At 57.1% G+C, this 26108-nt stretch overlaps 1 protein-coding gene across 2 annotated transcripts in view; it reads right to left on the bottom strand.

The window, feature by feature from the left end:
- GRIK3 (glutamate ionotropic receptor kainate type subunit 3) overlaps nucleotides 1–26108 on the bottom strand; it is a 220701-nt gene that overhangs the window by 34261 nt on the left and 160332 nt on the right. The window contains exons 8-10 of one of the 2 annotated variants that reach the window (XM_036119078.2): nucleotides 21123–21230; nucleotides 17798–17911; nucleotides 9411–9614 (exon numbers count right to left, since the gene is read on the bottom strand). In XM_036119078.2, the coding sequence (XP_035974971.2) occupies nucleotides 9411–9614; nucleotides 17798–17911; nucleotides 21123–21230 (426 nt within the window). Of the gene's footprint in view, nucleotides 1–9410; nucleotides 9615–16890; nucleotides 17207–17797; nucleotides 17912–21122; nucleotides 21231–26108 lie in introns of those variants that run through there. The other variant, XM_036119081.2, reaches the window with a different exon arrangement.

Genomic DNA, 26108 nt, shown 5'->3' with positions numbered 1-26108 from the left:
AAATTTCGCATGAAAGAATTTTAAAAATCATTTTTATTTAAGTTTAAATTTAAATAACCCCACAGGTCCGGTGCCTACTGAGCTGGAAAGTGCAGACCCAGCCCTGCCCGCCTGTCCTACCTTTCCTTACCTCATGTCCCCTTGTTCGCTTTCTACTAGCTTCTTTCAGACCCCCCAACCCTGGCTCTCTCTCACCTCAGGACCTTTGCACGTGTGAGTTCCTCTACCTCGGACTTCTTCCTCTACAAACGCTTTGTGTAGCTAATGCCTACTTCTCTTTCAGATCTCAGCTCAATTACGTCCACAAAATCCTCAGGTGATGTCAGGTCTCCCTGGTGATTCCTCTCACGGCACAAGTATTTTTGCTCTTAGCACTGACCAGAGAGGCTTCGTGATTTCTCCCCCACTGGGTCATAAGCTCACGGGAGCAGGGTCTGAGCCTGTGTCTTTCCACCACGGTGGGCCACGGGCCTGGCACAGTGCCTGGCTCACGGGCCGCCATCGGTAGACTCTGGGACTGGATGAATGGGGCTGTGTAGGAGAGACACTCAGCAAGCACGTCCACAGAGCCAGCTGGCTGAGCCCGTGGCAGTTTACAAGGGGGCAAAGCAAGTCACGCAGGGCGTCTGCTGATGACTCCCAGACTCCACCCGTAAGAAAACATGGTGCTCCTTGGAAGCCCATGGACGTTAACTTGACACCCAACAGCCTCAACGTCCCACATGTGAGAACAGAAAGGACTCTGAGGGTCAGCAGATGGGTCACCTCTTAACACCTGTGATTCACACGCTGGCTTCCTGAGCAGTGGCTACCACTGCCTGCCAGTGAGGAAGGATGCCCGCGCCCCTCCCTGGCCTGGGAGAGCTGCTGAGCCTCTCTCCTTCAGGAAGGAAGCACGGGTCTTCCCTGCTTCAGGGCCCCAGGGGCCCCAGGATGGACACACCACAGCTCCATCTCTGATCACTTGTTCCTTTCCCCACCTCTCGGGGCCCCGAAGGTGGCATCAGCCCAGACAGGCCCTGCCCAGCAAGTTGCTGGGGGCAGTGAGCCCCCCTCCCTCCACATGCTGCGAAGTCCTAGGGACCTGCTCCCATAGCGCCCCCCCAACCCCTGCCGCGCTGCTCCTCAGTGTCCTTATCACAACTCAATTCTTATTTGTAAGTCACTGCTTAATACCTCGCTCCTCTGCTGGTGTATAAGTTCCAGGAGGGCAGGGACTGAACTGGATCGCACACTGATGTGTCCAAAGGGTGAGCACAAAGCCCGGACCAAAGAAGGGGCTCAGTAAAGTTCTTTTGCAAGACTAAGCAATAAAGTACCCCCAAGGGTCATGACCAGCCCTTACCACAGCCTAAGGGGGCTGAGCTCTGGCCTCCATTTCCCTGCTCAGCAACCCCATTCTCCCTGAAGTCACGTGACCCATGCCAGTCTGCCCAGGTGCTGCCCTCCCCTCCCCCCCCCACCTGTCTCTCACCAGCCTTCCTCCAGAGTTAGGTCTCTGCTCCCTGTACCCTGGCCTTTGATGGGCCCCTTACTTCTGGCCTGTTCGCTGGAAGCCCTCACCTGTGCTCATGGCCCTCCTCAGGTAGGTCCTACTGACGTCTTCAGCTCCACAACCTCCCCGGTCATCACCCCGAGCTGCCTGGCCACCCCGGGGAGGGTCCACCCTTTGGGTTCATCTGTCCCCCGCCCCCAGCCTGTCCTGCTCCATTGAGGACTCTGCCCCACCCCAGGTGAGCTCCCAGCAGGCCTAGCTTGCAAGTGCCCTGGCCCAGGCTTGGGGAGGGGGCCAGAGGTGGGGGCTGGGGCAGAGCCTTCCCTGGCCTTGGAAACAGGGGTCGGGACCAATGCATACAGACCAGAGTCCAGGTCTGTTTCCTGGTTGGGAGAAAATGGGACACAGTGGGGTGGTGGTGGCATGTCTGAGACCAGATATTCCTGTCACATCTGCTGGGAGACCATAGTGCATGGGCGCACTGGCCATGTCGGGAGACATCGTCCCAAGTCTGTGTCCTCCTTCGCTTACGCACATGCACCAGCTGCCGCTGCACGTCAGAGAGCCAGAAATGACCCAGGCCCCCTCCTTGGGTTCCCCTGCCTGCTGCTGGCCACGGGACAGGGAAGGCATTTCAGGAGCTACTCCCACCTCTCCCAAGTCTCTAGCACCTTCCTCCAGGGTTTCCTGGGATGGACCAGTGGCCATCCCCCACTGGTTGCTGAGCCAAGGGCTCCAGTCCAAGCACTGGTCTGCAAGCCTTTACCTGGACACACTACTCTCACAGGACACGTACCCAGGCTGAAGGGTCACACGGGTTCATCCATCCCTGCTACTGTCTGCTTCCTCCACTAGAATGTGAGGCCCGCAGGCTCGGGGAAGGGTTCCTGCCTATTTTGTTCACTGCCTTATCCTCAGTGCTGGCATGGGGCTTACCTTAATACATTTAATGAACAAAAGAATAGCTCGATCAAAGGGAACACTGGATGGATCCACCTTCAGAGGTTTAGGAAAGGTCACCCGGTAAGCACTTCCCTAGGCCTGCCACACTGCGGTTCTCACGGGGTACACTGAGTCACAGTAGTACCTGCGGATGTCCCACCAAACAGCTGCCATGCTTCATCAGCACCGTGGCCACGAACAGCCTGGGAAAACCCCTATATATCTCAAGAGATAAGGCCAGGTGCTAGGAAATGCCTGTGTAGACCGAGGGGTCACGACGTACCCATGCTTCACGCACGGGCCCCCTGAGCTGCCAGACACCTGACAGTGAGGAATGAAGTCTGTGCCTTTCCCAGGCCTGTGAGAAGGGTCTGATTCCCGAGGGCCAGCAAAGGCACAGCAGGGTGGGCGTCCCCTGCTTTGTGGCACACGATGAGGGATGCACCGCACCTCCATTCCCACCTCTAAAGGAAGCCCCCTTCCCCACGCCCTGCGTGACCACCAGGCAGGGGTCCACCCAGGGCCCGGCCCAGCGCTGCGGGCCTCCTGATGAGGGTGGAGACACGGCACCCTCAGCGCCCCACCCAGGCAGGTACCCCAGCCGTGCCCCGGATAGCTCTTCCTCGGTTTCTCTTCCTCATTCTCCAGTCTCAGCTCAAGAGTCACTCTGGCCCGGAAGCCCACATCATTTCTCCTCGTCCTACACTTCCCAAGTCCCCCACACTCCTCTGTGGCGCTGACTGAAGTTTTAATAGAAGTTAGCTTGGCTGATTCGTTGTTTGTTCCCATGAGTGGGGGCGGGGGCTAGGGCTATGGACGGCCACCTTGGCTGCTCCCATCTCTCTAGTCGCCGCCCCGGGTCTGGCACATCGTGGGGGCCTGGTTCAGACCCCTGCCCTCAAGCACCAGGTCGGGCGCTCTGGCTCTGACCGTCCTCATGTAGGCGCAAGCTGACACTCCCCTCCCACCTGCCCGGCCCGCTGTGGGCACCGCGGCAGGGTGCCCATTGGTTCCCAGGCCTGCCGCGCCAAACCCAGATATGCATGGAAGTCAGGAGCCCGTGGATAAACCTGTCCCCCCTCCTCCCCTCATCCGAGACACACTCTCCAAATTTTTTATAGGGTGAGGGCTCAGGGACTGGTCACACTCAGTGCAGACGGGCTCACTAATGAGTCCTCGTATTGGCTTTCTGCAGCCCCGCTCCGTGTCCCTGCCCCTCACTCGCTCCCTGGCACCACACCCCCAAACTAGGTGGTGGCACCTAAGCCTCTGCCTCAGGCTCTGCTGTCCGGGAGCCAGGCTGAGACTGTTCCATAAAGTTCTGTGGAACGAATGAAGGAGTAGGTGACCCTCAGCCGGGGGTCATTGTGTTCCTCTCGCTCCCTCTGACCTTCGTCTCCCTCCAAACCCCCTTCACCCTAGAAGCTCCATTGTACCTGTGCCTTGACCGCTCTGGCCCCTGGCTGTCTGGCCCCCAACCTCCAGCCAGGCTTCTTCCAGGTCTTTCCCAGGTTGGGCTCTGCTGGCGGGGTCGTGGCAGCTAACAGTTCCTCGGTGAATCTCAGTGTGGCCCGGGTCTTTCCCGCAGCCCTGGCCTGCTTCCCTGCTCCTTCTCAGGCAGCTCCTGAGCTTCCCCGGAGCTCCTCGGTCATGGCCCTGGCAACCCGGTTGCCCTACCACGAGTCCACCTTTGCATGCCCTCGGGAAATCCTCTGCCCTCAACTGCCCTGTCCCACCCAGGCCTCTACCTGCCCCGGGTGGGCTCCCAGCATGCCTTGCTTCAAAGGACCCTGGCCAGCCTGAAGGAGGTGGTCTGCCAGAGCCTTTCCTGGCCACACAAACAGGGGCTTGGGGTTCCTCCTGCCACGAATGCATGGAGGCCAGAACTAAGATCTGGTTACCGGTTGAATGGCAGGGGACACAGTGCTCGATAGCCTTGACACCTGACCCTCCGCTTGCACAGGATGGGAAACTCAATGGTTAGGGCCCCATAGCTGTGCCTCTGGGGAAGATGTGTGAGTCCTGGGCTCACTCACACACCCTTCATTCACCAACGCCTGCACCGTGTGCCCGGCCCACGCCCAGAGCGGTTCCGCAGGGGCTCGCTGTCTGGAAGAAGGGTCGGGCGGGGGAAATGGGCACCTGGAGCCGTGCCATTCTCTCTGCTCGGCACTCAACACGACGAGGAGGCAGAGGGGATGTCCGGGCCGTGCCAAGTCTCTCACAAGGGAAGGGATGACATGCCGTAGCTACCCGTGACCGCTCCTCGTCTCCATCCTGTTCTATCCCCCATCTTGGTCTGGGCCCATCCACGAGCCAGCGAATCCTCCTCACCTGCTCTAAGTGAGGTATGAAAACTGAGAGAAAGGAGAACTAATGGCTTCCTGTGACCTGGGGGGCATTTATGCATTAGCTTAAGGCCAGGCTCCTGCTTTGTCTCTGCCTAACCCACCCCCTCTGATTCCAGGGCTTAGGAGAGGCAGCCAGGACCGGATTCCTGGGTCGCAGAGAATAAAATTTGCAGGAAGCCAGGCCAGGAGCACTCAGGAAACCCAAGCTGGGGCTGGCCCTGCCGCTCGCGCCAACACGTGGACGCTGTTTACCCCTCTCCTTTGACCTCCCTGCCTGCTACGTGTGACCCTGTGCCCTTGCCTCTCCAGGAGCCTCTCCTCCTTCGGCCTCTGTCACCCATGCTCTCCTGGTTCTCCTCCTTCCTCTCTGGCCTTGGCAGCTCCGGCATCTTGTGGAGTCCTCTTTTTCCTCTCTCCTTAGGCTTCCTTGTCGTTCGGGTCCTCCCCAGGTTCCCATCTCTCCTCTGCCCAGCAGTCCCACCTCTGACTGCCTCCCAAGGTCCCCGCACGAAGTTGTGCTGATGCCTCTCACATCTCCACCTCCTGTCCCACTCTCTCCTCTGACTGCCCAGCCATATAGCCAGCCACCTCCTGGCACCTCAATCCCAGCATGATCTCCATACCTCCCCCACCTCCTCGATTTGGCCAGGAGGCTCTTTATTTGGGGATGACACGGTCATCTGTCCAGCTGGAATTTCATACCTGTCCTGGTGCAAAAATCCTCCCTTTCCCTCACCTCCTTCATGCAACCATCACCGATCTTTTCAATTCTACCTTCTCGTCTCCATCCTGAGCCATCTCCTTCCCTCCTTCCCCACTGCAGCACTCCCTTCTTTCTCTCCACCATGCTCTCCTTCACCCAGGCCCCAGCGATGGCCTCCAGACCGGCTCCAGTTTAGCCCAGAAGCACAGTGATTTTCCTCCACGTGATTCTCATGTCACTCCCTTCCAGCTGTGGCCCCCCCAGCTCTCAGGATGAAAACCAAATGCCTCCATTTAGCACCCAAGGCTCTTCAAGAACGTCTCTTGCCCCCTTCTCCAGCAGCAGCCTCTCTTCTTGGATTCAGACTCTCCACACTCTGAAAGCTCTGCCATCACCCTCTCCCCAGCCCCCAGCACGGTCCTGGACACCGGGTGCCAGGACAGAAGCTCTGGATGGCAGGTGTCAGGAAAGGCCAATGCCCCCAAGTTAAGTAAGGGGCTGATGCCTTGCAGTGTGCCTCTGTTCTCTGTGAGTCTGAGTCAGTTTCCTGAGGCTCCTATTTGGATTCAGAGGGGCGAGGGTGAGATCCCGGGTCACTGTGGCCCACCAGGATGACCGTGGCTGAGGGACCAGCTCTGCCCCTGCCACCGCGTTTATCCACGTGTGTACTTTAGACAGCAGGGCTGTCCCTGGAGGGAAGGCTAAGGGGCAGCTCCCACGTGCTGCCCATTTACGGAGCGCCAGGCACTCTGCTAAGCTCTCCGGGCCGTATCTCATTAAATTGTCCTACAAACCCTGGGAAGAAGGCTTTTTTTTTTCTTAATTACTCCCATCTCATAGATGTGGAAAGAGAGGCCAGAGAGATTGAGTATGTGCTAGACCTGGAATCTGAAGTCATCTCTATCGGATTCCAGAGTCATTAAAACACCTGGGAGTAATTTAAGGCATGGACGTGGGCAGAAGAACTTCAAGAGAAGGGAAATGAGAGAGCAGACAGTAAAGCTGGAGAGAGCAACAGTCTGGGAGAGCCAGGCTGACGGATGGAGACATCACTGCTCTGTCCGATCCGTCTGTTGCTCGCGCCGTTGGAAGAGGCAGTGGGGTGAGGGGGGCAAGAGGAGTGTGTCCGCAGGAGGGGGTCGCACCCTGCGCCTGCCCCATCTTCTTCCATAAGCCTGGCTCCCTGGAAGGCCATGTGGCATGGGACAGAGGTGAACAGAGTGTCCGAGAAGGACTTCTTAAGTCCTGCTGGTCAGAGGTTCCACCCAGGGCCTCCAAATGGGCCCAGGGGGCAGATTCTTGCAAAGGCAGGCATTCATCATTTTTACGTCTGCGTCCAGATCCCTAATAAGGAAGTAATAATATTGCCAAGCCTTTACCACGCTACCTATGAGCTAGCGAGAAGACTAATTATCTGACGACACTAATAAATGGTTATGATGTTATTAAAAATGGCACCAAGCTAGGATTAATAGGCTCATCAATTGTAGGGAATCGGGTTTAACAAGGTCCCCTGCATGTCCCGTCAGGGCCCGTGCCTTGATGGATACGGCGCCGCATGGAGGCCGCAGATGAGGCCGCCTCCCCTCTTTTCCCCATGGAGGGTCAGCTTAGAGAGGCCTTAGAGAGGCTGGGTTTTTCTGATCTGCCCCCTTGTGAATGCTCTTCAAAGCTCTGGACGCTGGAGATGCCGTGGCTGCCAGGACTGGCACCAGCCCTGCTCACTTCCCCAGGTGGCCCGGGCGCTCCCCCTCCCCCTCCCCAGCCCAGCCTGCCTCTGCAGAGGACACCCACTGGGGCCCCCCCGTTCCAGAGCCCCCGCACCAAGCTGCCGTGGGGAGCCGAGAAATGGAGAGGCCTCTGGGGCCTGCTGACTAATTTCCATAATAATTATAGTTATTACTAATAATGGTGACAACACCACTCCCTTCCCTTTACACTGGATTCCACACTCTGAGAGTGCTTCTCCACCAGCTGTCTCCTCCCAGCCGCTCAACATGCTGGGAAGAACGCAGGGCAGGTATTCCGTATTCGTATTCTCGCTGTTGGGTTAGAAACTAGGAGCTCAGGGACTTAAGGGGACTTCCTGAAGCCCCCTCCTCGGCCTTGAAGGAGTAACCGTATGATACAAATAAAAATAAGAAGATCAACTACTGACCTGGTGCAGATAACCTAATGCACGGTTGTGAACTTAGCCCTCACAGCCTATGGGGCTGGCTCAGTTACTGCCATTCCCGTTTTACAGATAAGGAAACAGAGACATAGAGAGGCCGAGAAACTTGTCCAGGGCCGCACAGCTAGGCAATGGCGGAGTGGGAATGAAGCCCAGCCCAAGTTCATGCTGGTGACCATGAGCCTCTCCCACCAGCCCTCCACGGGAGTCTGAGTTCCGGGGGGCCTAGGAAATGAAGGCTCTGCTTGAGCCTTCCCGCCGCTCCCTCCCCTCCAAGGCTCCAGGGTCCCTGTAGGGCAGCTCCCCGCCTCGGTAACAATCCCCGTGGCTGGTACTTTCCATGCCAAGATCTACACAGCTGGAGCCTACCTCTGCCCTGCCTCCTGGGCTCTTTGCAGGGGTTGGAGCACGGGGCTTCCGAAAGCAGAAAGCTTCCAAAGACTCCGCTGCTTTGAACTCCAGCTCCAGCACTTACGAGCCGTGGGTCCTCACCTCTCTCTGCCTCAGTTTCCTCATCTGTAAAATGGGTGGTAGGAACAGGCCCTACCTCACGGGGTCGTTGTGAGGATAACTGAGAGGAGGGGAACATAAGGGGTCTAGCACGGATCAGGTCCTCGCGTTCGTTAGCAGGTCTTTGCTAACAGATGCCTCTGGAAAGCTGAGGGCCCTGGGCTGGAAGGCAGGAAACGTTTTCTACATGCCACCGAGCCTGCGCAAATGGCTCCTCCTTTCATTCCTGCAACAACTGCAGCAGCTCTGGTGGTTGTCACTTACTCCTATTTTAGAAGTGAAGAAACTGAGACTTGGGCAGGTTGATGAACATACCCGGTCGCACACCTACTAAGTGCTAACTTGTGGGGCCTGAGCCTCAGCTCCGGCGGACTGCATCTGGGCATCTGACAAGCCTTCGTCTTACTGAGGGCCTCGCCGTGGGCCGCGCCCCACACCTAGTACTTCCATCCAGGGTCACAGTAATCCTCTGAGGAAGGAGGGAATGACGCCCATCCCACAGATGAGGAAATCACTTAGAGGGGTTCCCCTGGCAGGCCCCTGTTCACACAGCTGGTGAGTGGGATACCGGCACTCAAACCCAGGGCCCCTGCCTGCCCCCTGCTGTGGTGACCCCACACCGTGGCTTGTCTTCCTCCCAGGGTCCCACAAACCCCAGGCCCCTCCCACCAGCTGCCCGTTCTTCCTAAAGCCCCACCTGTCTGCTTCCCTGTCCTCTCCCCACTCAGGCACAGTATGTCCCAGCTGACCCTTGCTTGTCCCCTCACCAAGCCCTCAGCTCCCTGCACCACCAGTCTCCCCACTGGGCCCAAAGTCACTCAAGGCAGGGACAGATCTAACTCTGTGCCCTAGAGTTTGGTGAAGCGTTTGTGCTGGCACGTTGCCCACGTGGCTGGGGCATCCTTTGGTTGCTCCTAAAAGAGCAAGAAGCAGTGAGGAGCTGAGGGAGTCCTCCAGAGTGAGCTCACCAAAGACACCAGTGGGAAAGGCTCAGTCAGAAGGGGCGGGGGTGGGGGGAAGTGCATGTGTGCTTGTGTGGAGGGCAGTGTCTGAAGGCTGGGGAGCATGAGCAAGGCAGGACCCAGGGAGCTGGGTCCTTCCCAACGTCACAACCTTTGTCTCCATCTCCCCTGCCCCCAGGGTCCCCACCTGCTGGGATGCCCCACCCTAACATGCACTGGACTTGGCCAAACCTCCCAGGGGTTCCCCAGGCCCTGGGGCTCCCTTCCCGCTTACATGGTCGATGAGCTCCTTGATCATGCCGTTCCACTGGCCCTTGTCGTCCTGTGCCCCATACTTGCCGTCCTCCACCAGCCGGATCTCGTAGGAGAAGCCTAGGATGTGGGCCAGCTCCTTGAGCAGGTCGATGCAGTAGCCCTCAAAGCGGTCATTCCCAAAGAGGGTCCTGTCGGACTTCCGGAACATGACGAAGGGCTCTTCCTGCAGGGAGAGATGGGAAAGGGGCTGACAAAGGCAGCATGGGTTGGGAGAGAGCCTGGGCTGGAACCTCTGCTCGTCTGTACCTTCTAGTGGCCCCCGGCCCAAGGCCGGGGCTCGGTAGATATTTACTAATGAACTGTCCGATGGTCAGAGCTAGTAAGGGGTGGAACAGGCATCTGGACTCAAAACGATCGGATTTGAATCCCATGCCCTCTGCTGCACCATCAGTGCAAGGCCAGCAGTTCTCAAAGTGTGGTCCCCGACCAGCAGCCCCAGCAACACCCAGCAACTTGTGAGAAACATACGCTCTCTGGCCCCACCCGGACCACTGGGCCAGAAACTCCGGGGTGGAGCCCAGCAATCTGTTTTAAGAAGCCCTCCAAGGGAGGGGCGCCCCAGTGGCTCAGTCGGTTGAGCATCTGACTCTTGATTTCGGCTCAGGTCATGATCTCAGGGTCGTGGGATCGGGCCCCCGTTGGGCTCCACACTCAATGGGGAGTCTGCTTGGGATTCTCCCTTTCCTTCTGCCCCTCCCCTCACTCACAATCACACTCACTCTCTCTCAAATTAATATATAAATCTTAAAAAAAAAAAAAGAAGAATCCCTCCAGGGGATTCTGATGTCTGCTCATGTGTGAGCACCCCGCTGCACAAGACCCTCCATCCAGTATCCTCCCTGACTTCTCCCCGATACCTTTCTCTCCTTCCGAGGATCTCAGTCCCCAGCACGAGGATGTGCTAGGTGAGTGAGGGCTGATATGACAGCCTGCACTCGTATGTGGACCGGGAGGCACTAATAAGTCAGCAATTGCCGAGTGCCTGTGGAGGGCCTAGCACGCAGCCCAGCAAGGGCATGCTCGACAGACCCGGATGTCACCCTGCGCGGGGAGGGACCAACAGTCCCGCTTCACAGATGCAGAGAGTGAACTCACAAGGACGCGTGACTGGCGTGAGCTCACCCGCTGGCAAGGAGAGCCCCTGAACTCAGGCGGGTGTAGCCCCGCAGTGCAAGTTCTTAACCCCCTCCCAGTGCCAGAGGTCCCGAGCCCCAGGGTGCCTCTCCCTGATGGGCACGGGGTCCTCAGCAGGTAGCTCTCGGTAGCCAGAGCACAGGTCCCTCTGTCCCACCTCAGGCTCCCTCCCTGACAGGGAATGGGGAGCCAGCGAGCGGCTGGGAAGAGGGCACACCTCGGCCTGGTTTCTCATTTAGAAACAAGCCCCTCGCCGCCCTGTGGAGAACCGGGGGCAGAGGCAGGACAGACAGTGGTCCAGTCTGAGGTCTATGGGATGAGAACTGTGGGCTCTGCTGTGGTAAAATCCAGGCCCACAGCAGGGGCCCAAAGTGCAGGTCGACGCACAAGTCCGTGTTTCCCCGGGGTCCACCCACCCAGCCTGACTGACAAGTCCCCGTCCCCGGGCTGTGGTGGACGAGCCACCCCTGAGCCAACTCAGTGTTTCCTGAGCTCCTACTATGCACTGGACACCGATTCAGGCTCTCTCACAGGCTGCTTGATTCAGGCCTCACAGGCCTGCAGGACAGGGGACATTACCCCCATGCCACAGATGAGGAAACATGCTCAGAGAGGGTCAGTAAGTCGCTCTAGGTCACACAGGAGTTGAACTGCAGTCTGATAGAGTCCAGCTCCACTGCTTCCTGCCCACAGCTGCCGGCCTCTTCCCGGGCCTTTACCTTCCCCAAAGCCACCTCGGCAGCCGCCCCTGCCACGTCAGAATGCCTCAGGTCCTCAGGGGATCGGTGATAAGCAGTAGCTGACAGAGGGCACGGGTACTGGGAATCCCACGTGCACATGCCCACGAGAAGGGCACACACCCAATTATGGAGGCGTCTCATCATCTGTCAACCAGTGTGGCTATTCCTTTGACACTGTGGGCCCCTGGGGCCCCTGGGGCCCCTGGGGCAGACTGAGCCATGGAAGGCCTTGGAAAACACCTCCATTGGAAGTCCTTGGGAGCAGAAACCCACCAGCAGCCTCTTGCTGGGCTCCCGCTGTGGCAGGTGGGCTCGATTCTCTGGCCCCGGTCCCCCAGTACTGCCACCTTTCAAAATCCCACCCCACCCCAGGACTCATTTACTCTAGATTTTCAACAATCCTTTGGGATGCTTCAGAGCAAGGACGGGGGCATGTGTGAACCCCCAAGGGGTTCCTGCCTCTCCAGGGATTCTGAGAAAATCACCTCTCAGTCTTATTGGGTAGAACACTGGGGCCTCTGGCTGGAGTCCATGCTGAATCTCCATGCCTCCCATCCCCACCCTGCAACCAAGTAGGCAGCTCACAGGGTTGGCGAGAAGAGCCCAGGTAGGGCCAGGGAAGGTGTGGGGGACTACCTGGAGGGAAGGGGGCTGTGGTTGGAGCACACACTGCATCGTGCAAATCCATCTCTGAGAAGGTGCTGCCCCGAACCCTGGCATGGGGCCCAGTGAACAGGGCCTGGGGGCAGGAGCTTCAGTCTTCCCAACCCCCATCCTCTTGGTCGGATATTCTTGTGCAGTGAATAAAGTATACCACTGTCCCTGTTGGCCCTGATATGAGCTCAGGGAAAGACCTGGAGAGAAAGTACTAGCTCTCCCAGGGCAGTCACCAACCACACACAGATTCCTGGACAAAATCTACCTCCTTCTGTAAAATGGGGAGAATCCTAGAACCCACCAGACAGGGTTGCTGTGAGGAGTAAATGAGTCCATCTATGAAAAGCACTTACAACAGAGCCTGGCAAATGTAAGTCGCCAATATGATTGATTGATTGATTTTTATTAATATCGTTACCTTCTTTCTGTGTGCCGGGTAGCCCGTGACTGCAGTGCCCTTTCCAGCCTAGAGACCACGTCCAAGGTCACCAAAGGTTAAAAACCACAGCTGGCGGCAGAAAACCTTTAGGGAAAGGGCCCTGAGATAGCTCACTTCCTGACCCTCCCTCCACGCCCCTCCCTGGGCCTATTCTCTAAAATTAGCACTTCATTTGTGAAGCCACCACAGCCCCAGAATCTATACATCTCCATATAAATACGCTGCCTTCGGAGCAGCTGTAAAATGCCATTAATTTCAGGAAGTGCTTTGCGGATGGCATACATATTTAACAGCCAAAGCCCAGAGCATTAAAATGGTGCTCGCCTTAGTAATGTGTCTCTAGACCTGCAACATTTCCTAGGGGGTAATTCTGAACTCTGCCAACTACTTATTCATGGACTATTTCACAATTTATTACTGGAAATGTCCAGACAGCCAATTCACAAGCTCTCTCGGCTGCTAATCGATTGCTCAGTGAAGGTGCCCTCAATTTCATAACTTCACGCTCTCCTATTGCTCTGGGAGAACAGCTGTAGGAGCGGGGTAATATTTCTCTTCAACAAGTCACAGGAAACAGGGGTCCAGAAAAATAACCTTTTCCGACTTTTCGTGGCCAGCTCTCTCAGTCTGCTCTCTCTCTGATCACTCACACCAACGTGAGAGCCGGGCCTTGTGCTAAGCTTCTCCCGGTGGCCGGACCTGTGGGGTTGGAAAGGGGTCTTGGGCGGAAGGATCCAAGGGTGAGCTGCCCGCTATCAGCATTCCCAAGCCCCCTCTGACACACGCAGCGCCGACACACGTCCACAAAATCACACACGTGTATGCACAAAGCCACCGGCGCTGAAGTACCACATTCTCGGTGTTGTCAGCCCTGCTCGGCCACAGGGGCGAAGGCCCTGCACCCAGGACCTTGGCTTCCGCCTGTTAGAACCAGGACAGAGCACTGGGAGTCCTGCCCACCCCGGAGGTGGGGCCGACGGTGGTCCCTGGCCTGGGATGGTCCTCCCAGCCCACACCCTGGCCTTCTTTTGCTTCTCTGCCTCTCCTGTTGCCCCGTGCTAGGGGTCCTGCCTGGCCGTTGAGTCTTAGGTGGTCACAACGCATACACGACACAAATACACCCATCGGTGTGTCTCCGGACACCCGCGTGTGGCTGGGCCAGTCCCGCACCCACACACGTACCCGCACGCATGTCAACACTGCTGCTTTCTTCAGAGCCCGAAGAACTCGAAACCTTCAAAGGCAGGGCCCCCAGGAGTGAGGCAGGTGTGTTTTCTCGGTGTGTGAGCTGAGGTTGGAGTGGATGAATTTTTCATGAGCCCACGGAAGAGCAGAGCCCTAACAGAAGCTGGGGCCGGGCGGAGAGGGGACAGGCTTCCAGGCTCTCGACCTCAGGCATGGGGAAGGCCATCTGCAGCTCTGAGGGGCCAGGGTGAGTGGAGTTAGGGCTCCGTCCATCTGTGTGTCCAGGGTAAGGGACCCTTTGCTCCTAACTCCAGGGTTCGGGATAGGGGAGGAGAGGAGGCAGGTTTAGGGCAGCCCAGGGGGAGCTGCAGCCCTCTGTCGTGCCCAGATTCCAGGGAAAAGAGCAGAAACCCCTCTGATTAGGGGTCCAGCCCTATTCTCTGGGGGCAAAGCAGTTGGATGTTCCTGAGCTGGGCTTTGTACCTGCCTGTCACTCAAAGTGCCGTTGCCCAGACAACACACTTGCAGGCAGGCTGGGCCCCCAGTGCACTCAGCGGGACGTGCTGGCCCTGCTTTCACGCTGCCAAGCGCTGGGGCTGGGTTTTTAGCCAGAGCAGCTGGGGCTGGGCCACTCTCCACAACTGGTACGTCTATCCCGAAGAGCCCCAGCCTGAGAACAGCCCCGCCCCTCCCCGGGCTCTGAGACCGGCGGACCACACTGAGATGTTCAGGAGCATCTGGACCAGCTTGAGGTTTTCGGGAAGGAGGCCCCAGGCCCGTCCTTGCGTGGGCGTGGGCCTCTCTCACTCAGGAGACTCTGAAGACATTTTCAGCTGGACACAGAGTTTCTCAGGGACCAGAGCAAAGGCTATGTGTCACCCCCCCTGTCCCCATCAGGGATCCTCCAGACGTTTTCCTGGCCATTTCTCTTCCTCCAGGAAAGACTGGCCTTCTCTCATGGACCCACAGGGAGAAGCAGACCCTACCCTCCATGAGTTCTGGGCAGTGGGGATGCAGATAGCAATCATGGGCTGCCCCCAGTTCACGTGAGCATCTGATACTGCAGGATGGGGTTAAGACGGTGGGTGGGACATCTGCTTCAGGTGAGTCAGCAGCCATGTCAGAGGTCAAGGCCAACGGGGGCCAGGGGGAGGGAATTATCATGATGTCGGGCCCAGGAGCTCAGACTTTGGGCAAAGCAGATGATGAGGTCGTGGTTGGGTCTGGAGTCTGACATATCAATAGGAGACTAGAGCTGTGAGGGACTCAGGATGTCGAGGTCACAAACCCTAATGCCTTCAGGGACCAGTCAGGAAACAAGGAGGCAAGAGGTTGGGGAGTGTCCCCCATGGGGAGTGTTGGGGTTCTGTTGAATGCAAGTTCGAAATCTCTGAGGCAGCCTGTGCCGGGGAGAACCTCTGTGGTTGTGGTCAGGGGTCAGTCTTCAGTGAAGTTCAGGGTTCATGGGTGGACAGAAGCTGAGGCTTTCTCTAGAACACTCTGCATACTGTACTAAACCTGAGCTCACCAGGGCCTGGATTTGTAATCAATAATAGTCATTAGTAACAACAGCAGCTATCATTTGGCATGCACTCTGTGCCATCGAGATTTATTAATCCATCAGACTCTCAACTCTATGAAGTAGATACAATTATTATCACCTCTGTTTTTCAGGTGGGGAAACAGAGGCATGGAGTAGTTAAGCCATTTTCTGGGGTCACACAGCTAATTAACATGAAGCCAGGGCTCAGACCCAAAGGTCTGTGTTCTTAACCATCACAGTCTTGCCCCTGCATCCTGGTCACACTGCTGCTGAGCTAGTGTTCGCCCAGATCAGAGGCAGTGGGACAGATGGAGCTTTGTGCAGGCCGTGCGCCAAGGGGGTTTCTCTCCTCCCCTATCCCCAGGGGTGCCTGAGAGCCAGCCGGAAGCTGCGAGTGGGACTTCCATCAAGTGCATCAGGTCTGGACCTTTGCAAGAAGCTGTGAGTGTTGACCAAGAAGCTTCAAGAAGGGCATAGGATGTCTGCTGGATCCTGCCTCTGCGGTATAAACAAATCCCGAGCACCTTTGCAGAAGGGTTTTATGCCCTTGAAATCAGGCTGCTGCCATTTTAATAAAATGCATATCAATGGTCTTTAAAGGTGTGTGTATCCCGTATCCTTCTGGCATATTACGTCTACCTTGCCACTCACTTGAGGGCATTCTTTTGTGGCTGAATCATCTGGGCCCACGTCATCACCCTTCTTCCTAATCTCTCCGAGCGCACTAGTTTTACCTTTGTTAATCTCGTCTTGTGCAAAGTGTTTTATTTATATCTCACATTTTATGCAGCTCTGTTTTTAATCTTTTACCACCTTTTTATTATTTTATTTTTACCCTTTTATATTTTAGCTTTGTCACACTTTTATCCTCTTGCTTTCTGACATTTTGGTTTTACATTTTTTACCTTGTCTAGCTGGAGCCGTTAATTATTTATTTTAATTTTTCGTCTTCCTTGATGGTTTCCCTTTTCATCTCTTGCTTTATTTTCATTTTTCTCATTATTATTTTCCCTTTAACTTTTCTGTTTCTTTTCAACTCTCTACTTTTCTATTTGCATCCACATCAATATCCCTTCAGTTGCTCATCAGTCTTTAATTCCTTTGCTCTTTTTTGTTTATTTCTTTTTAATCTTTTTTAGTTTTTTGTTTTTTTTTTTACAATTTTTCCCGTTCCTGATGAAATCTTTTGACTTACTGGTCTCAGCAGTCTGATTTTTCTATTTTTTTTTTAGTTAACAAAAATTTGATCAATAAAGGCAGGCAGGATGTATGGTGTTGGGGGAGGTGCTCGGGGGTGGGGGGGTTCATGCCCAAACCTGGGGCGGGCAGGTGTCTCCCCAGCCCTCCCATCCTGGCTCCGTCGGCAGTACGTCCAGAACCACTGTTAGGGCTCCTCTGACACGGATCCTCTCAGTGGTTACAACCCTGGACACTGGGGATGAGACCCATGGGCTGCAGGTGCTGGGGTGTCCACCACCCGCCGTCAAGCATCTGTCTGGTGAGTCACACGAGAGGGAGGACAAAGGACCATTCGGTGGGGCCCAGCTGAGCTGCCCCCAGTGGGAAGCAGGTGGGGAAACCATACCCCAGCGCCGTGGAAGGGCCCACAGCCGGGTGCCCAGCCCTACTCTCTGATTCCATCCCAGGCAGCCTTACTTGGTCGGAACACTCCCAACCGGGCTGAGCCCTCTGCTCTGTACAGGATTGGCTTTATTCGTATTGCATTTATTGTATTGTATGAGCTTAATTATAAGGAGAAGCTGACCGAATTGTCCTCCAAAGGTCTTTGGTCTGAAGTTATTGGGTGGTGATCAGGCTGCCTCTCCTCCGCATGGCCCAGCTTGGGTCCCCAGGAGCAGTGCTGTGTCTCTGAAAGGGTGGGTCCTGAGTCTCTGGACACCCTGGAGCCTTCCAGGAAGGGCTGGTGCATGCGGAGGGGCCACAGCACTGGCCAGTTAAGAGGCCAGCGGTGTGGGTGGGTCTTTCTGCCCCTCCTGAGCTCCAAGGTGCAGAGAGCCTGGGAGATGCCAAGAGCCACTCCTTGGCGCTATTCAGTCCTGGGGAATGGAGGGAGGGTGGCAGGTAGAGTGATCATGGAGGAGAGCTCTCTGGATGGGCACTGTGGACTGTGGCATGTGTGGGCTCCCCGCAGAACCTCTGGGCTCTCTGGGTGTGGCCAGGGCGCCCACCACAGCTGGGGGTACCAGCGAGAAGGGCCTTTTCCCTGGGAACTGAGGTGAAGAGGTGGGGCCTGAGTCCTGGGGCAGAGGGCAGGTTAACCTCCTTCCATCTACCCCATCGTGGTTCGTACTTGGGACTCAGGGGTGGGTGGGTGGGTGGGTGGGGGGAGATGCAAACACACAGGCCTCTGCAGATGGGCTTCCAAGCAGATCTCACACAGGCATGAGGACCAGCCCACTCTGTCTTTGGGAAGAGGCCGCTGACAGCCACCCCCTGTGGTCTTTGGCCTATGACCATGGGCAAGTTGCTCTGTTCCAGTGACTGAGGGCTTTCTGAGGGACCCTCCATGTTTCCACACCCGCCCCCCATCTTCCAGTCTCGAAGTAGCCCTGAGAGGTGCCCGGTCTGGGTCCTTCCAGCCCGTCCCCGGCTCACACCATCCCTCCTCCGGGGCTGCAGGCTCTTACCAGCACGGTGGTGATGATGAGTGACCTGTTTGTCAGAGAGTCAGTGACATTAGGGCCTCGGCCTTTGGCGACCTCCGTGATGTTGAGCCCCTCTGCAGGACTCCACACACCAACCTGGATGGACAGACAGACAGAAAACAGGGGCTAAACCCCCAGTCTTTCCATCCTTTCTCCACACCAACAAGACCATCCACTCATTCCCCTTCCTCGGGAGCATCATCACAGCTAACATGCTGTGAGCTAACCTTTCGGACAACCCTGTTGCCTCTCTTCTTCTGGGAGGAGGGCCCAAGGTGTCGAGTCTCCAGAGTTCTGCCACCTCCCCCTTGCTGGCACCCCAGCACAGCTGGTGGGGAAAATGCAGAGGAGAAGGTGAGCGTAAACACAGTCCAGGGACCTCAGCTCAGCCAGGGGTGGAGCAGGTGCACTAGGAAATCAGGGGTCTTGGGGCAGAGGCACTCTGAGCCTGGTGGGCCCCCCTCTTCCTGGGGAAGAGGCTGGGCACCCAGCTGCTCACTCACTGGGTCTCCGCTCTGGTGCCACCTCCCGGGGCCATGCACCCTCCACAGCCCAGGGCAGGGCCTGGAGCAAGGGAGATGTTCACTAAGCATTTGCAGAATGGGTTACAGCGGAGGAGACATGTCACCTGCAGGAAGGCACCCTGGGCAGGAGCTGGTCTTTGTAGCTGTTTTGGGGGTGGGAGACCAGAGAGGAGGGCCCTCCCTGCGGGCCGCGGGGTTTGAGAGCAGTTAGCTTTGCAGTTTTACTTCTAAAGCTGGCAGACAGGGTGGCCAAAGTGGCATCATCTGTGTCCCCACAGTGCGCTTGTTGCCATCAGGCCCAAAGCTGGAGGAGGCCAGGGAAGATCCAGCTGACCAATCCTCGAACACCCGGGGCCTCGTGAAGGTCCGCTGCTGCCCGGCTCCACCCCCCTCTCGGGTCCTCTCCCTCAAGGAAGGTTTTGGCATGCCCACTCTGTCCTTGGCCTAGCTGGGGGGCACTCAGGAAACTTAATCAATTAAACAGAGAGGCCGAACGCAAACATCCCATTCAGAGAGCTGCGCAAAGCTGATAGCAGGGAGCCATGTAATTATGCCTGGGTAATTCTGCCCTAATCCTCCCAGAGCCCCCGGCGGGAGCTGGCGAGATCAGTGTGACCTGGCTTAGCAAACAGAAGCCATGAGACAAGAGGCAGGGTGGCTGTGTTTGGGCTTAGCACCCTCTCCAGGCAGGATTTCTGTCTGTGCAGACCCCTGAGCCCAGAGAAGAGACAGGCAGACGGTGTCAGAGGTCCTTCTCTCAAGTTGGCCAAGCTCACGAGGGTCCCCAGCAGCCCACCCGGAGGGCCCACAGACATCCGTCCAGCGGTTCCTGAGCAGCTGAAACCCTGGCCCCCGCAAGCATCTATGGACTTCCAGCTGCATGCGCCCTGCTAGGCCCCAGGTGCCCCGGGGATGTGAGAACAGTCAGGACCGAGGAGGCCCGAGCTCCGCAGAGGCTGTCTGCCCATGCTCCAGGTGGCTGCAAGCAGGAGCCTCCGGAGGGCGCAGGTCAGCCTTCGTCCCGGGACAGTAGGAGGGCTTTTCCCGGGTGTTGGCTCTAGGCACCCTGTCCTTGGTTGGGAGAAGGCTGCTGTGATGGGCTCAGATGGGGAGTGCTCTCGTGACCCACTCCTGAGGTCTGCTGCGGGCCCGGGAGCGCGTCGCCGGTCGCCGCCGTGGTGTACGTGTGGCTAATTGCCACCCTCGGAATTTTAGGCCAGCCCCAGAGACCGACAGCTGAGAGAGCAAAAATGAGACGCCACTTGAGTGGATCCCGCTGCAGCAATGCTGGTGGACCAGGAAGGGCCCCCCTGCGCTGCCGGGTTTAAATGGGAGCCGGGAGACTGCTCCTCGAGGACTCGTAGCGTGAGGAGGTTGGACCAGCTCGTCTCCCTGATCTTGGGAGCAGAAGCCACAACCCCTGTCCCTAAGGGGCTGATGCTGTATGTGGCACGAAAGAGTGGCAGAGGAAAGGTGGGGTTTCCCTGGACACCCCTGCCCGGGGGCTCCCGGGCGTCTGTGGGGAAACTCAGAAGTGAATGGAGTCAACTTGGCCACAAGGTACAACCCAGCCAGAGCCAAGCGTGTGCCTGAGGGAACGAACCCGGGAGCCAGAGGCCACTCCTACAACCAGGGTGACCACATGGGCAAAGGAGGGCCCGAGGGAGTGGGCATGGCTGGGCCGTGGGGAATGTTTTGGGGGCCATGGAGGCTGGGTCTGGAAAGGCAGGCTGGGTTATTTCTTGGAGAGCCATAAAGGCTCTGGTGAGAGGCCGGAGCTTCACTCGGTGCTGGGGGACCACGGGCACCAGCGGAGTGGGGCAGGGCTGTGCGCTGGGAAGCTTTGCGTGCATGCATGCATGTGTGTGTGTGTGTGTGTGTGTGTGCATGTGTGTGTGTATGTGTGTGTGTATACACTCAGGATGGCCGGAGGCTCAGAAGTGGAGGTGAAGAAGCCAGGGCTGGGTGCTAAAATCATCCAAGGGAGAGGCCTGACCCAGGGTAGACAGGGGTGGACAGGAGAGTAATCAGGGCATCCTGAAGGCCCAGAGACCTCAGGGCCAGCCCCTCCTTCTCCGGGCTTTTGCTTCCTGCACTTCATACACCCCATTCCCAGGGCGGGACAGATGCCCTGGTGCGAGAGGGGGTGGCCGAGCCCCTGGCCCAAAGGCCCCAAGGATGTGCAGAATTAGGGGCTAATGTTGAATCTCCTCAGCCCAGCAGCCTGACTCGACAGAATACGTGGACTGTTCCCAGAGAGCAGAACTGGCCTCATTACAAACATTTGCTGGTGTCCAGATGGAGGCCCCAGCCCCCAAAGGGCCTGCTATCCTCATCCAAACCCCCTGGAATCACTGAGGACTTAGAAACCAAGAGGGGGGAATTCAGAATCCATGCGCTTCAACCTCTCTCCAAGGATAAGAACCAACTCCAGTTCCCAGACAGGCAACCATGTTGCTTGATCTTTGCTTAAATGCCTCCAGTGACAGTGAGCTCATTACTTCCCAGGTAGGCACCCCCTCGTTGTTGGAAGTTTCTGTTACCCAAAGTCAGGTCTGTCTTTCTGCCCCCTGAGCCTTTCATTACTTTTCCCAGGTTAAGCATCTCCGGTGGCCCTTGCTCACAGAGTGACAGTTTGGGTGTTGGCCACAGCCAGGCCACTGGGTTCTGCACCCCTCCAGCCCAACCACGCCTTCATGTTCTCCAAAGGACCAAGGCACAGGCCATGCCAGGGCATGTCAAACCCCCGAGGTCTTGTCCCTCCCTCTCCTGAGCCCACGTACCTTCTCCAGGCCGTCCTCCTTCAGGCTGATGATGTCCAGATCAAAATCTGTCCGTAAGCCACTGGTTTTGTTGAAAACAATCCGTCCAGTTAATCCTTCCCATTGAGCCTGCCGGAAGGGAGAGGGCAGAGCGGCAATTCCTCGGGCTCATAAATCATCATTCGGTACAACTGTACAATGCTTCATTTTAATTACTCTTTGCACTGATACTGTTCCCCCAAGACCATGATTAATTAATAATCACCTCCATCATTGCACGGGCTGTGGTGCGAGCCAGCGATTTCCATAAATTCTATTATGCTCTTTAGCCAGCATTACATTTGCACCTTCTCGTGTACAACATCGATCTCAGATGCACTCAACTGAGCCCCCGCCTTGAAGCCATGAGGCGGGGGAGCCCGTGGTGGGTCCCCAGAGAGGGGCAAGGAGGCAGGCGGGCGGCCTGGGGCAGGCGAGACCTGTGTGGAGGCGGAAAAGCCAAGGGGCCAAGCCCGCCCTGGCTGGAAGACCAGACGCTTGGAGGAGAGCCGGAGGAGACAGAGAAGCTACCCCACCGCCGCTGCTGGCCCCAGCTCCACGGGGTCGCGGTTAAGAACGCGGGGGTCAGAAGGCCCGGGTCCAACCGCAGTTAGCTGTGCCACCTGGGGGATTCCACTTCACCTCTCTGTCTCAGGTTCCTCCTCTACAAAATGGAATTTGTTTTTTTTTTTTTTTTTTTTTTAAAGATTTTATTTATTTATTTGACAGAGAGAGACACAGTGAGAGAGGGAACACAAGCAGGGGGAGTGGGAGAGGGAAAAGCAGGCTTCCCGCCGAGCAGGGAGCCCGATGTGGGGCTCGATCCCAGGACCCTGGGATCATGACCTGAGCCGAAGGCAGACACTTAACGACTGAGCCACCCAGGCGCCCCTACAAAATGGAATTTGTAATAGTACCAAAATGCCACGAGGGTGGAATGAGATAAATCCCATAAAATACTTAGGATGGTGCACGGTACATACCCGAGCCCCAAACAAATGCCAGCTTTTGTGATATTTTATCGCCATTAACATGGCTAGGACAGAAAGGCCAGGGTTCAGAGAATACCCCGGACCCGAGCTGAGAAGAGCCCCACTCTTCCAGATCAGGGATGGGCAATCCACGGCTGGCGGTCCCAACTCCCCCGCGGCCTGTTTCTGTGAACAGTGGATGAGAACGCGGTCACACCCATGTGTTTACTTAGTGTCTTTGGCTTCTCTGGCCCAGTGCCTGCAGGCCTGAATAGTTACAAAGAGACCATCTGGCCCACAAAGCCTAAATAGTCACTCTCCCGCCTGTGGCAGAAAAGATTTGCCAACTCCTTTCTAGAAGATACCCTTCCTGGGGGCCCAGAGGATACCTACGAAGTACTTCCCGCTGCTCCGAGCATGTAACCTGCCGCCCTGGCGGGCGGGCCAGGTGAGGTCGCCATCCCCATTTCACAGACAAGGAGGCAGGCCCCCTGGGGCCAGCACATCCCCCAAGCTCACCAAGTGGATGAGAGCCCACCCTGCCGCTCGGGTCCCAGGGTCCCAGCACCCGGGCTGGAGCTATGCCCTTTCTCTCCCTCCTCCGTGGAGGTAGGAGGCCGCGGGCACCCAGGTGAACGCCCCAGTGCCACTGACTTTCTGAGTCTGGGAGAACAAACCTGGAGTCCTTGGGAACCAGGGGGAGCTGGGGGCTGACAGGGTTGGGGAAGGAGGCGCCAGAGCATGTGGAGGGGGGAGGCCTGAATATCGCAGTCCTTGCTTTGCCACACTGGGGTCAGGATCCCCTGGAGGTTCTGAAAAAGGTTCCGGGGCCTCTCCCTGGCCCAACACCACTGACACTCATGCTTACGCTCACAGTGTGGCACCCAAGTTCATGGGATCATGGATCCCTGGAGGCCACAGTGACACCCGCGGGGCTCTCCAAACACTTGGGCAGCTCTAAGGCATCGTGGGAAGTGTGCAGGGGGGAGCAGCTAGGTAGACTAACTCAGGCAGAGGGGTGAGGCCTGGAAGGGGTCCGGGAGGCTGTTAAAAGGAGTTGGACAGAATGTGATCTAACCTCTCCGAGCTTCGGGAAGGGGAAAATGACCTGTTTCCTCAGTGTTAAAAAAGTGTTAAAAAAGATGTATAAAGTGTTTAGCAAGTGCCTGGCCTACACCGCCCTAAGTGGTCTATATTATTAGTACTCCTTTGTTGCTTCCTTCCATGGAGCTCCCTTGGACTAGGGCTGGCACTTGGCTGGGAGGAGGGCTGGTCACTTGGGCCAGGGCCCGAGGCCTCAGTAGAAATCCTGTCATAGAAGGCTAACCTCCTTCCCTGAATGCACTGATTTTGTCTCATGACAATCCTGCCAGGTGGGTGTCACTGTCGCCCCCATTTTAGGGTCATAGACATTGAGGCTCAAAGAGGGGCTGAGCCATATACAAATCCCACATCATGGTGGTGCAGGGCCGAAGCCCGGTCTGCAGGAACAGAGCTGAAGAGCTTGGCCTCACCATGACCAAGTTCTGTGGGAGAGGCTTCTAGAGCCCAGGGGCCGGAAACGGGGTTGGGGAGAGAGATGAAAAGATCAGAGAAGGTGAAGACCACTGTTTATGGCTTCAGAGAGAGGCTCAGCTCTGGCCGGCTCCCCCTCCTCTGTACCCTCAGGCTCTCTCCTGGCCCCCAGGGGAAATCACAGCAGGTGCCTTCAAACCTTCATTTGGAGCCAAGCCTTCCCCCTTGTCAGCTACAGAGGAAGGAAATGCCAGCAGGGGCCCGGACTGCCTGTGGGCCCCGGGTGGGTGGGCAGGGCCAGGGCAGGGCAGGGAGCCGGGGACAGCCCCTCCCCGTGACATTTCCCGGCCTGCCCGCCCCTTCCAGCCACCGCTCCAGACTCGCTAAATGAAAGATGCTTCACACGCTCTGAACTCCGGCCTGGTATTTTCCAGCTCCTCTCGGAAATGCCAAGTCTTTAAATGATTTACTGTCACGCAGTCAGATGGGGGAGACGGGCAACTTGGAAATGGTCTGAGGGAAGACGGTGTGCCGGGCTCAAGCAGGGCACTCGGGTCCCAGGCTCGGGCAGCTGTGGCACTGTGGGCAAGCCACGTGGCTGCTCTGGGCCTCCGTGTCCACCGCCCTAAGGTGCAGGTGTCACAGAGATGTCCCTGAAGGGGTTCTGTAAAGAGCGTGAGTGTTGAGGGCCACTCACTGGGCCAGCGGCCGGGAAAGAGGAGGTACACCAAAGCGGGCCGGTCAGCCCCGACAGGGAGAAAGGGGCCCCTTCCTCTGGTGTGGGCAGTGACGAACCTGTTCCCCTCAGGGCTGCAGACTGAGCCTCAAAAATTCCAAGGGGTGAGGGGTGAACAGGGTGAGGGTCCCCGAAGCTATGTGGCCCAGGGATACTCGTTAGCTGGAAACCCACCAGGGAACGAGAAGCCACAGTGATGGCAGTCGTGACGACACAGACCACATAACGGTACCCCTCTGCTGGGCATCTGCTCTGTGCTCGGCTCTGGCCTAAGTGCTCACACACACCCTAACTCGCTTCATCCTGCAACAACCCTAGGAAAATCTCCAGAGTATAGAGGCAGACTGGAGGTGCAGAGAGGTTCAGCAGCTTGTCGAAGGTCACACAGCTAAAAAAATAGGTGAAGCTTCAAAGGCATTTTTGGGTGGCTCCTAAGGGGCCCGGGGTTGTGGCTTGGGTCACTGACCCCCTCATAAGGGCCTCTGGCCCCTCCGTCAGAGGCCTGCCCAGGAAGGAGGCACCAGGGGCTAGGAGTCAGGCCTCAGTGCTCCCGGGAGACAAGCGGGTCATCTCCCAGGCTAACCAGGCCTGCTCAGGGCACTGGACAATCAGCCTTCCTCTGCAGTTTTGAGGGGCTGGATGAGAAGGGACCATCACGGTCCTCTTCTGCCAACACCACTGACACCGGATGGAGCCCCTTCTGGGCGTGAGGGGAGCTGGTGCCAAGGACTTCATGCCTCCCTCACCACGACGGCAAGGGGGTGTTTGCCAGGTGAGGAAACGGATGCTCGGGGCCGTCTAGGAACGCGTGTGAAGCCACACAGCTGGGAGAGGCAGAGATGAGCTCCACGGGCACGAGTGTCCAACTCTACAGACCATGTCCCATCCCCATTCCTTTTAGCGCCCTTCCCAAGCAGCAGGGGGGGACGTCAGCCCTTGGGGAAAGGCACCCTGTCTGCTGCATGTAAGGTGGTGGGTCTCTGTGCTATATACCCCCCTGGAGCTGCCTTCCTTTGCACATGGGATTACATCCCTGAATGCGAGGACTCGATTCATGTCTGCTCCCTCCCTGGGCTGTGAGCTTGGTGAACGCAGGGGCTCGTCTGTCTCAGCCCCACTGGATCCCAGGGCCTGGCGCCCAGCAGGCCCACAACTAGCTGCTGAATAACTGAACGCTAAAGGTAGCCTGCCTCGCCTTGGTCCAGTGTGGTTGCCACGGAGAGATCATTCTACAACCCTCCTTGAGGGCTTCTCTCGATGGCACCTGGAGTCGCCTGGACATGGTCTCTACCTCCAACCCAGGATAACCCTGCCCCGATCTTCTCCCCGAGCCTTCTTCATCCACCACTTACTGGGATTTGACTCTGCCCACATCCTGGGCGAGATGCTCCGTGTACAGTTTGCACACCGTCTTCTCAACAACACTGAGGCAAGTACTCTTTATGCCCATTTTACAGTCAAGGAAACTGAGAATCAAAATGTTAATCCTCTCACCCAAAGTCACATAGCTCATCCCGGTGTCGCCAGGATGCTTGGCCCTGACCTTAGCTTCCCCAGCCTGTAAAATGGGAGCGGTGAAGAGCCGTCCGCAGCTTAGGAGGACAAGGATGATGGAGAGTCCTTCAGAATTACCGGTTGGCACTGTGAGTGTCAATGGCCGTCTCGCAGCAGGACAGATTTCTGCTCCTGTTTCCTCTGAATCAGCCCCACGGATGGAACTTCACAACCACCTCGGAGCCAGCAGAG

Source organism: Halichoerus grypus, chromosome 5, assembly GCF_964656455.1.
Source record: "Halichoerus grypus chromosome 5, mHalGry1.hap1.1, whole genome shotgun sequence".
Taxonomy (NCBI): Eukaryota; Metazoa; Chordata; class Mammalia; order Carnivora; family Phocidae; genus Halichoerus; species Halichoerus grypus.
The sequence above is the reverse complement of the archived record's forward strand: the minus strand, read 5'-3'. Positions and strand labels throughout refer to the sequence as shown.